Source organism: Ictidomys tridecemlineatus, chromosome 4 (genome assembly GCF_052094955.1).
Source record: "Ictidomys tridecemlineatus isolate mIctTri1 chromosome 4, mIctTri1.hap1, whole genome shotgun sequence".
Classification (NCBI taxonomy): Eukaryota; Metazoa; Chordata; class Mammalia; order Rodentia; family Sciuridae; genus Ictidomys; species Ictidomys tridecemlineatus.
The window spans coordinates 143,925,687-143,938,162 of NC_135480.1; the positions used below are offsets into that span (position 1 = coordinate 143,925,687).

General features: G+C 41.6%; 1 protein-coding gene across 2 annotated transcripts in view; it reads left to right on the top strand.

Annotated features, from left to right (window-relative positions):
• The window catches only part of Dmrt1 (doublesex and mab-3 related transcription factor 1), a 103,930-nt gene that overhangs the window by 31,313 nt on the left and 60,141 nt on the right, over positions 1 to 12,476 (top strand). For both annotated transcript variants that reach the window (XM_005324085.4, XM_040285689.2), the window contains exon 3: positions 9,384 to 9,667. In XM_005324085.4, the coding sequence (XP_005324142.1) occupies positions 9,384 to 9,667 (284 nt within the window). The remainder of the gene's footprint in view (positions 1 to 9,383; positions 9,668 to 12,476) is intronic.

Consider the following 12,476-nt stretch of genomic DNA (forward strand, 5'->3'; position numbering starts at 1 on the left):
GCAGCCCCTCATTCTCATCTGCCCGGATCCTGTCCTGGTCTTCCCTGTAGGCTGTACTCTTGAACTCTGTGTTCCCTGTTTTTCTCATGCTGTCCCTTCCCTTCCCTTCACTTGGAATTCCTTTCTCACGCTTCTCATGCCTAGAACCCTTTTTTTTTTTTTTTTTTTTTTTTTTTTGCTTAAAGGTCTCTGGTGCCACGAGACCTTGTCTGACCTCCTCAGCTCTCCTTTGCACTCTGTGGCAGGCGTTCTCTTTTGTATCTTTGCATTTCTCTCACATTTTGGAAGTTGCCGAACGTGTAGGATACTACTGTGACTCCTTGGGCTCTTCAGTGGCCTCGGGGACAACTTGTTTCAAATTAGGATAGGCTCACCTTGAAAACCTGTGTTGGCTTTTTGTCCTATATGTATTTTTTTTTTTCTGTCTCCCCCCATATTGTCCTTGCTTTATTTGTTTGAGCTGGTTGTGCCGAACATTCCTACCCCCACCCACCAGATCCCTTATGGATAGCCTACCATCAGTCTCACATTGAAACATGTTTTGAACAAGGCCTGATCCTGTCTTCAAAAGGCAAGTTCAGGTCCCCTTTGTTTTGAAAACCCTTCAACCCAAGAAGGAAAGTGAGTGGTTAGATTCCTGCAGGACCAGGTTACAATTAAAAAATAAAAAATCCCATTTTCTTAGGAAAAAGAAGTTCCATGCCTTGTGTTATAAGAGTGATATTAGTGGGCCAATACCAGCAGAACTTGTACTTTGCATAAAACAGAGAATCTGTCCCCTCCATGGGTGCACATGCGTTTTGGACTCTCCCCCTTACTAAGACATCCTACAGTGTCATGGACTATATTCTTTGCTTTCCAGGGTTCCCAGTGAGTTGCCTTACACACAGTAGGTACTTATTTCACAAATACATACTTTTTTTTTTTTTTTTGCTGAGGATTTAACCCAGGGGCACTTAACCACCAAGCCACATCCCCAGGCCTTTTTCATATTTTATTTAGAGATAGGGTTTGCTAAGTGCCTTAGGGCCTTGCTAAGTTGCTGAGGTTGGCTTTGATCTAGCCATCCTCCTGCCTCAGCCTCTTGAGCCATTGGGATTACAGGCATGTGCCACCATGCCTGGCCACAAATGCATAGTCTTTTTAAAGGTTTATTACATTGAAAACGAACTGACTTTCTGACAGCACAGGTGACAGACAGGTTGTGGTACTCCTTTATCTGTCATCACAGTTAGCAGAGAGTGGTAGGGAATAGTAGGTATAATGTCACCTCACTTAGGTCTTTCTGTGCCAGCTCTGGATCTCAGAAAACCAATCCATTCCTTTGGTCATGATGGTGAGCTTTTCTTCTTGGAAGTAGATGTGTGCTTAGATGCCCACGTGTCTGCTCGTGGAATGCCTTGTCTCTCCCATGGCTGTCTCCCTAGGTCCTCTTCCTTGGAGAGGAAGAGTCCTGAGACAGCACTGTGGATTACTCAATTGTTCCTAAGCGTGGGAAATCACCGGACACAGGGTTGTCCTGCAGAGAATGCTACAAGCAGGGCATCTGAGCAAGACTTCTTGCTTCAGTGAGGAGCGTTCCCATGTTTCACAAATACATGGTCTTTTTTTTTTTTTTTTTTTTTTTTTTTTTTTTGGTGCTGGGGATTTAACCCAGGGGCACTTAATCACCAAACCACATACCCAGGCCTTTTTAATATTTTAGAGATAGGGTTTTCTAAGTTGCTTAGGGCCTTGCTAAGTTGCTGAGGCTGGCTTTGAACTAGCGATCCTCCTGCCTCAGCCTCTTGAGCCACTGGGATTATAGGCGTGTGGCACCATGCCTGGCCGCAAATGCATGGTCTTTTTAAAGACGTTAATTTTTCCTTAAAATAAATTGGGCAAATGACTTGTGCTTCTGTACCCTCCTGGCACTTGGTACAACCTGTTAATTGATAAAGGATAATTTTGAGGTCTCAGACTTAGTAGTGAACTATTTTGTCTAACTAGTAACTCTTAAAACTCAGAAATTGAATAGGCCAGGCACCATGAAAAGTGTAGGGGTACAAAAATAAAGCCTAAGAAACATCCATCATTTATATGAGATCATTGTGAACCATGGAGCCATATAGTTTGTATTGCCAGTTTCGGTTTCATTTGTGATCTTTTTATTTTATATAGGAAATTTGGGTTGGGTTTGGTCAATGAAGGGGAGTATAACTCCAGATTTGAACATAAAGAACTCAAAATGCAACAACTCTGGGAATCATGACACCAGAGAAGAGAGGGGAAAGCCTTCACTGACCTTAAAATGAATTACTGGTTAACTACTATTAATATGCCATGGGCCCAAAGACCGGCATATAACACTCCAAGATCAATAAGGGCGTTTATCACGTGTGGGTATTGATCTCTCATGAAGGAGTGAATCATATTTCACACTGCATATGTTAGTGCAAAAAAAAAAGTAGCAGAAGAATTGTGAAGCCCTATCAAAGAACTGAATGTTTAGAAAGTTCATGTTCAGAGTCACAACTGTGAGCATGAGAATGAGAAGTGATGGTTTGCAAGCAGCACCTCTGCAGACAGGTCTGCAGGGAGACAGTGAATGCTGTTGGTAATTTTCTGTTCTTCTCTGGTGTTGCTGCCTTTCCTAGTGTTGAATCCAGACTTGCTGATCTTTCTTCCTTGTCTTGCAAATTAGGACTATGTACCAGTAATGACAGAAAGTAAAACATCTAATTCTCTACTTCCATTTGCTCTTGGTAGAGGACCTAAAGACTGAATTCTGTCAGGGACCTCTGGTTAAGACAGCTACCACATTCTTGGGAACAGTGTTGTCTTGATTTCTGTTATTGATATCATCATTGAGCAGTCTTAGTCAATTTTTATTCTAGAAAGATAACAGATTTGAGAGCTAGCTGAAGAATTTACAGTAAGATTGTTAAGATGTTTCCTTTCTAGCATACTTCTGTGCTCTTTGTACTTGGTGGTATTGGCTGTGAAGTTTAAGGGTTGTATTGGCTATAAAGTTTAAAGGTCTTGTAGTGGCATATGTGATACTTGGGGACCTGTAGGAATTAACGGTCAGACCAAGGGACCTCATAAGCAGTCATATATTCAGCTCAGGTTTAGAGAACCAACTGTCAATTCTTTCTTACATATCATTTTCCCCTGAGATTCAGAATAAGTTGTTTGTATGTGGAAATTTACTTGTTGAAATTTATATATGTGTGTGTGTGTGTATGTACACATGCATAAATTTTGGTTGGTTGGTTTGTATATTTTGCAGCTTATGAGTAAAATCTTTCAGTTACTTTAAAATTAAATCTTTCAATTACTAACTAAATACTAACTTGGATGATATCCCAGTGTTGGAGAAAATGTCCTTGGTGACTCTTTGGGAAATTCTGCCCTGATCCCTGCAGTAGCAGAGTTTTGGAGAGGGCATATATTATTACTCTCTGACAGTCTGGGCCCAGAGCTCTAAGTTCCTTTTTTAGGCTAGAGAGTGTTGCATAATCTTTCAGCACTGAACAAGGGTCTGAACGAAAGCTTATGGCTTTACTGGTGGTCCCTGGACAATGGGTATGAACAGTTAACTTAGTGGTTTGAAGAGAATTTACAGAACACCAGACATCTGGTGAATTTTACAAGATCCCTTCTTTGCCATTACTGCAGCCTCCTGTGCTAGCTCAGAATGACTTCTTGCCTAGAGCACAGAAGTGTATTTCCCTGCCTCGGTATCCCCTAGATCATCTTTTGTGCTGGGTTCACAGTAGTTTTCTTAGACATTTTTTATGTCACTCCTTTGCTCTTAAACCCTTTATTGATTCCCTGGAGGAGACCACAGAGCTTCTTGGTAGGAACTTCAACACTTAAGGCCTTCTGTGCAATGGATGCTAGAGTAACTTTCCATTCTCCTTCTGCATTGTCCCTTTATGTTCCAGCCAGGCTCACCTGGTCACTGTGCCTGGAACACATCTTTTCTTTGTCACTCTGTCCATATTGTTCTCCTTTTTTTTTTTGAGTGTTTCCCCATCATTTCTAAATCCTTCTACCTTTGCTCACCATGCACAGTCCTTTACTGACACCCTACTGTGTAGAGTTATTTGATGACATCTGCCCGTGCTTCCATTGTGGCATTTAGATGATTGCTTTTTCAGTATGCTTAAGTTTTCCAAATAGATGGTGATTTCTTAAGAGGAAGCAAAACATTTAACATATATCTTTGTGCTGCTCTGACAATGTCTAAAACAAACCTTTGGACATAGTTATTATATGATAACTATTGAGTGAAATAAGCATAAATATATGAAAATAGAACTTAAGAATTTAACAAAGTCAAGAATAAATGATTTTTTTAAATTACCTGCTCCCCTGGGTTTTCTGCAGGACTTATGAGGAATATCAATGCTTGACTTTGCAGGGTTACCCCAGCCAAGTACCTGGCAAGAATTAGGTGCTTAATAAACAGTTGTCAAATGGAGTAAGTGCTTTAAGAGATGAATTGAGTTTTTGTGGTTAGAGTAAGTTAAGAATACCTGGATATACAATATTGAAATCAAACTTTTGGCAGCAGCATACACATAGCTGTACAGCCTGTGGTCTGAACTCTGCCATAATTTGGTGACATAGGTAAAAGCCCAACTTTATACAATGGAATTTACTTGTATGCTCTTATTTGATAGTCAGGACTGATAGTAACATTAGGGCTTGTCACTTATATTTAGGAATAAGACATGGAGCAGTTGCTTTGAGTCTTTAGAGTACACCAGTGGTTTTCAGATGGGTCAGCATCTTCTGAGATCTTGTTAAAGCCAGTATCACTGGGCCCACTGTCATAGGGTCTGATTCAGTAGGTCTGAATGATTCTCTGGAGTTCCCAGGTGATGCTGCTGCTGCTGATTCAGGAACGACACTTTGCTAATTGGTGAGATGGACACACAGTTGGGATGTTGATTTCAACCACAGAAAATTTCATGTACCAATAATAACATGCACATAGATGATGGGAGTCATAAGGCTGTGCTCAATATTGACCAGAGTTTTAATTTGCAACCTGAAAATACAGAGTTGTAGGTTTGGGAGTGTGGCTGGGTGGTAGAGCACCTGTTTAGCATGAATGAGGTCCTGAGTTTGATCCCCAGTTCCACCAAAAAACAAAACAACAACAAAAGAACAACAGAGTCTATGAATTATAAATATTGCTTTAAAAAAACTCACTTGTTAGGAGTGGTGGCACATGCCTACAATCCCAGCTCCTTGGAAGACTGAGGCAGGAGGATTCCAAGTTCAAGGCCAGTTTCGGAAGCCCTAGTTTGACAAAATAAAATAGAAAGGGGGATGTAGCTCAGTGGTAAAGTGCCTCTGGGTTCAATCCCCAACCTCCAGTCCCCCAAAATAAAGAGACTAAAAAATCTGAAAACAACAAATGAGATATCCCCTAGAAGCTCATGCGTGATTCAATGCAAGAAAGTTTAGAGGTGAAATGATTGGGTTATGAGAGCCTTAACCAAAATAGTGGATTAATTTCCTGATAGAGGTTAACTGGGTGGTAACTGTAGGCAGGCAGGTAAGGTTTGGCTGGAGGAAGGGGGTCACTGTGTGTGTGCCTTGGGGTTTTTATTTTGTCCCTGTGATGGAGCAGTCTTTCTCTGCTTCCTGGTGGCCATATCCTGAGCTGATTTCTTCCACCACAACCTTCTGCCATGATATTCTGCCTCATCTTGGGCTAAGAGCAATGAAGCTAGCCATCTGTGGACTGAGACCTCTGAAACCATGAGACTAAACTTTCTCTCCTCTAAAATTGCTCTTGTCAGGTCTTTTGGTCAGAGTGGCAAAAAGCTGACTAAAACAAAAGTGCTTAACCATTTAAAGACTGTAAAACTTTTTGTAGGCATCTACTCTTAGAAAGTTCAAATGGTTTTATTATCTAAGTAGTGGAATGAAATTGAAATTTCCTCACTATATCTCAGTTTATTCTTAAAGCTTAGTATAACTTGAAAGAAAAGAGAAAGTGGATAAGTGGAGAAGTGATGGGTTTGTTAATTAATTACAGGCAGCCATAGCAAGACAAATCATTGCTTTGACCTGACATTTTATTTGAGGTTTACTGTGCAGTTTATGGAAGCCATTTTCTTGTTACCTTGAGAGTTATTACTGCCGTCAATTTGTTGCTTGATAAACTGAGGCCTGATGAAAGGTTCTGGTCAGGGTTATGCTGCAGAAATTCAGGAGCCTCTGCTCTGGGAAGATCTCAGAAGGCTGGAGTCCTTGGGTTTCTATTTCATTCTTTGACTGCTGTGTTTTGTTTTCTTTATGAAGAACATTGCTTTTAAAGGGCAGGCCCCAAGGGATAGCTTTTTCTACTGCAGGGACAGGAGTAAGTTTCTAGCATGCCCTCCTAAGTGTCTGTAAGGTTGTACAGGAATGAACCACCAATGGTTATGACTGGCAGGGGGAGTAGGACATCCATTCTTCTGATTTAAGATGTACGACATTTATCGTTTGGGGGAAGTTCAGATTGCTTTTGTTATCAGGTAACTAATAAAAGATATGATATTGAAAACAAAAGAATTAGATACTGAAAAACACCATTTGTGTCACCAAATTTGGTGTTTTAAATAAGAGAAAGGTCCAGTGAGGAAACTCAGAAAAGAATGGACATGTGCCCTCTTTGGATACAGAGTTGGGGTGTGGAATAATGAAATTGGAATGGCTCATCTCACTAGCAAGGAATAGAAGAGAAGAAAGGGAAAGGAAAAAAAATCACGGTTCTTTGGTAATGTAATCATGGAGCCTAAATGTGGGATGATTTGCTATTAATTTATACAAAAGAGATTCTAGTGCTGACTATAAAGTGAGGCCATATGAGAGTTTTTGTTGTAGATCTAAACAAAACCTTCCAGAGCCTGCACTTTTTGAGTTACATGCTCCCTTACATCTCTTCTTCCTTCCACACAATCAGGCAGCAGACACTTTCTGAGTGCTTTCTTTGAGCCACACAGTGCTGAGGTTTTCTTTCCACAAGCCTTCTCTCCTGCCTAGGGACTCTTAAACCTTCTCTGAGTTTAAAAAATGAAACAGAACTTATGACTCCTGGAGCTTCTATTTTTAATTTACATTTGTTTTTTGATGACAAGTTACTTGAAAAACCATTATTCATTGATTCCCCTTGGCAAATGCTTGCCACTCTGTCTGACAATGTCCTAAGCACATGGGACAATGGGGGAACATAGAGGTGGGGTGGAGATTGATCCCACCTTCTGATCTTGCTTGATCTTACCTTCTGGTGGCAGAGAAGGCCATTCACTGCCTTCATCTGTTTCTATCTCCTTCACTTGCTGTCAGCTGTCTTGTAGGATACCTTCTGCTCCGTGGCTCTTGGACCACATTAAAATGACCTAGTCATCCGTGGATCTTTTCCAGAGTGGATTTTGCTTGATCTCATAGCAGCAATTGACACTGCAGCCTACGCCCCTCTGCTCTCCATTTTCACTTTTGCCTTTTGTGACATTGCATCTCCCTCCTCTATGAATTGGTTTTGGCTGCCCACCCTGACCCCATACACAGCCATTGGATCTCAGCATCTCCCAAGAGCACAGGTTTCATTTCCTCATGCTTGTTCAGCCCTCCCGGGTCTAGGTTTAGCAGAACATCCCTCCTTCGTCTCCTGCCACACCCAGGCTCCAGCTCTCTGTCTCCTGCTGAGTCTAATTCATTCTTGGCATCCATCAGCCTTCCAGTTCTGTTAGACAAGGCCCCCTTCTTACATTGCTAGTCCTCTGAGGTCTCTCCCTGAATGATATCGGTGGCTCCTTAGTGAGTATCTCTGCTTCGGGGCTCACTCTCCTTCATTCATCTTGAGAATTTCCACTGGGTGAATTTCCCAGTGCACAGCTCTCTTGTGTAACCTCCTTGCTGAGGAATCCTTAGTGGTTCCTGCTGCTTCCCAAAGGGAGTCCAGAGTGCTGGGCAAAGGCTCCCCTCGCCTGGCTCCAGCCCATCTTTCAGTGTATCTCTGTCTCCGTTTTCAGCCAGTTCTTTGCCTCACTCTTCTGCCCTCTACTGCTTCTATTCCTCCTTCTTTGCTTCCCTTTTCTCCTCTCTTCTCCTTGTTTTCCACCTGTATCCTGCTCCTTTATTTTATTTATATATATTTTTCTTTTATGCTGGGGAACAAACCCTGGGCCTGGTGAATGCTAGACAAGCATAGTGCCCTGAGCCATACCCCAGGCCTCCTCCTTTTTCAGGAGCATCTCAGATCCTGTCTTTTCCATGAAAGTCTCTGATTCCTTGCTAGGCTGCGAGTCATTTTCTCTTCTCTGACTTACCTAACTGTTTATGGTTATTCCTGTGATACCAGGTTGTGGTGTTTTGTAATCCCAATGTCTCTTTCATCCTAGAGTGTAGGCCTCCTCTGGGCAGGACAGGCAGACACCTTGCAGCACCATTTCAGGCACCTGGCTCATCTCTTAAGAGCATTGTTTGGTAAATGTCCACTGGATGGGTAACTAAAGAGTTCATCAGTCATTTATTTTGACAACAGTTAAAGCCTATGCCAGCACTTGGGAAACCAGCCTTTGACCAAATTGGTCCTCTTCCCATTTGTGAATAAAGTCTTACTGCAACATAAACACTCTGAAACATTGACTGTGGTTGGCAAAGCCTCACATAGTTTCTAACTGACTTTTCTTTCTTTTTAAAAAAAATTTTTTTTGTAGTTGAGGATGGACAGAATACCTTTATTTTATTTGTTTATTTTTATGTGGTGATGAGGATCAAACCCAGTGCCTCATGCATACTAGGCAAGCATGCTACCACTGAGCTACAACCCCAGCCCTCTGACTTTTTTCAGAAGTTTGTCTACCCAGGTTCCATATTGTTGTCCAGACTGCCAAAGCATACAGTGCCAGCTGCAGAAGGAAGTTAGGAAACTGTGATTAAACTCTTAGCCTCTTGCTTTGGCTTTCTGACATGTCTATGTGGACGCCATAATTAGGGTTCTGGGGTGTTTTTGTACTTTATCTAAAGTGAACTGCAATTAATTTTGTGGTAAAAATATCCAGACAGGTTAACTGGATTTGATCTCTGTTTTTTGACATTAGGGTGGGAATTTGGGGATATGTTTTATACTGTCAGGCTTTATGTAATTAAAATAGCCTCTAAAATACTTTGGTGTTCTCAGTAAAAATATTCAGCAATGGTGTTTGAGCTGTGCCACCAAATGTCAGATTAGAAACCCCCTTGGCCACAGATGTGGCAGATGGCTACATTCCAACAGATCCATGTTATTTGCTCTACAGAACCTGGCAGAGGGAGGTGATGCATTTCCAGGGTTTAGAGGGAAAATTTTGTGTTTCATGAACCCCCACATGAACAGTGTTTCTTTTTCTTTTCAGAGGGACGCATGGTCATCCAGGACATTCCTGCTGTCACCAGCAGAGGGCACGTGGAGAACGCACCTGACCTGGTTTCAGACTCCACCTACTACAGCAGCTTTTACCAGCCTTCTCTGTTTCCTTACTACAACAATCTGTACAACTATCCGCAGTACTCCATGGCCTTGGCTGCTGATGCCTCTTCTGGGGATGTGGGAGGTCCCCTCGGGGGATCCCCTGTGAAGAACAGCCTTCGGAGCCTTCCAGCGCCTTATGTGTCTGGTCAAACAGGAAACCAGTGGCAGGTATGATGTTACCCAGGGAGTCAACTGGGTATGTGAAAAATACACAAGCACAACGTGCACATAACACACAGGGACTTAAATGTATACATGCACACAGAAACGCACCATGTGCCTGTACATGGTTACACCAGTTTAGCACATAGTGTAGGCTGACACGGTATGCAAAACATATACAGAATTTTTCACTCTGCTAATACTACCATTTAATATTGGCCATTAGCTGCAAGGAGTTACAAAGAAATATGCATATGTTTGGGTTTATTTTAAAATTTTACTTTGCCCATATTCCTAGTAGGCCCTCATTAGTTGCACACATAGCTTACAGGATGAAGCCCCACTTCCTGCGGCCATGTCCACCATGGTGCATTTTAGAAAATGCAAGGTACAACCTTGTGGGTGGCAGTAATTTTTCTGATGAGTTTGCACCCTGGGAAGGAAGAGTGTTATAATTTGTATGATTACATGGAAGAAAGGTTAAAAAAAAAAAAGCAATTAGGTAGCTGTTGTGCTGGGCCAACTTGGGTACATTTTTTGCTAGGAATGGAGGTCAGTCTTTCATATTATTAAGTATGTATTATTAAAATACTGTGCTATCAAGAACTTTTTAGTATTTAGAGTAAAACACAGCATTTTTGTTTTACCATGGAAAGAGCTTATCTAGAGCTGTTCTGCTTCCTCGGGTAACCCTTTCCACCATGCCTGTGTATTAGCAGGTTCACGGTGCTGAAACCCTGAGAGGCTAGAAGACAGTGATGCATGTGTCCTAGGAACTTATGCACGGAAGAGGTTAGACTGCACCACCAAGACTCCTCCATCCAAGAGAAGTTAGGATTCTGTGAGGCCTGTTCTCATTTTAGATGCATTTACCGTGCTCGAGCTAAGCTGGGGTTTGACTCTGACAAAATGCTGCAACATATATGTTTGGGAGTTAGTGCAAGTTTTTACTTTCTTTTTTTTTATTTCCCAGATTTATTGAGGTGTGTTTGACAGAATTGTGTATATTTAAGTTGTTTATGTGATGATTTGAGGTGTTCTAATTGTATGGTGACTATCAGTCAGGCTGATTTTTTTTTTTTTTTTTTTGGTGTGTGTGTGGGGTGGGTAAAAACATTTAACAACTGGTCCTTTGACATTTTTCAAGCACACGGTATTATTGATAGTTACCATGCTATATATTAGACTTCCAGAACTTTCTCATGTTGTAACTGAAGTGAGCCTTGACCAGCATCTCCCCATTTCTCCCACTCCCAGGCAACCACTGTCTTACTTTTTGCTTCTGTGAGTTCAGCTTGTTTTAGGAGTCTTTCATAACCTTTCTCAACTCCCTCCAAAACATATGAATTGAAATTTTTCCTTGAGCAATTCTATTTCATTTTGCCTCTGCCTTTTTTTGGTGCCTGTGGGGGCTACTGGGAATTGATCCTAGAGGTGCTTTACCACTGATCCACATTCCCTGATCTTTTTATTTTTTGAGATAGTATCTTGCTAAGTTGCTGAGGCTGGTCTGGAACTTGTGATCCTTCTGCCTTGTTGGGATTATCAGTATGCACTATTGTGCTTGGTTTTGCCTTTTTTTTTTTTAAGGTGTGGGGGAAGTTGTTAATATTCAAGTCACCCCACTTGGATTCTCCTGCTACCTTCAGGGATCTAACTTCTTGGACAATTAAAATGTTAGCTTTTAAAATGTCAGCTTTAATCCCCTGAGCTACAAATTTTCAAAAGTCTTTCATACATTTCACTTTTGGAACCATACTTTTTTGAAGGAGACTTAAAACACATTGCTATTAGAATTGAGAGGTAGAATGAGCATAAAGGAAATAAGATGATTTCTAGAACTTCAAACTGGGCCTCTCCAAGCCTATCAAAATGCAGTTGAAATTCTATGATTTGGGGCAGATTTGGGGTTGATTTCTTTTGGAGACTCTCTTCCCTGAGGGAGAAAGGAGCATATTAAGGATTAAAAAACAAAACCAAACCCACCTTATCCTGCTGATTCCCAGGGATGAGGAACTGCTATCAGAATATCCTGGTTTTCTGGCTGCTTCCTGGCTTTGAGGATGAAGTAGGTGGGAGGGTCTGTGTGAACCTGTTTGTGAACCTGTTGGCTTGAATAAAGAAATTTTTTTTGAAAGAAAGATCAACTCTAAAGAAAAGTCAGAAATCTCCTAAACTAAGGTTCTTTTCCTTGTTGTCAAACCTTTCAGATGGCAGATGTTGCATGACACAGGGGTATATATTCTTAATCTTCCCAGAAAGTCTGAGAAAAGTGTAACTGAGGTCTTGGATTGTCTTGGAGGTCCCTTACACCAAGGTCCACAATCCCGGGACAGTGTGAAGAGACCTGTTCTCTGGAGAGCCAGCCATGCCCGTTGCCATGCCCAGGGAGAGATCCCTGGGGGCATGGTTTGCTGAGAGACAGACTTGACTCAGTGTGTACCTGCTAGCCAGAGTGGGAGGAAGAAGCTAAACCTTCTTTGTCCTGTGGGGGATGTGCAGTTTTGATACTTAGTGCTTCCCATAGAACTTAACAGGACTGGAGAGAGGCACCGCAGGTTAGAGTCCCAGGACAGACACTGAGGCACCATTTAAGGAATAGTTTGTTTTTCCAGAGAACCAGGTTTAAGTTTTCTTAGTTCCTAACCAGTCACAGTCATTGATTGTTTCTCATATAACAAGTTATTTTTCAGCAGTAGGTTCTTCTGTCCTACTGTGGTTGCTGTCCTATTGTGCTTGTTACATATTCTTAGTTAATAATAGCATCAGTAATGAGAACCATCGTTTATTGAGCAGGTGAGGACATTGAAACTCA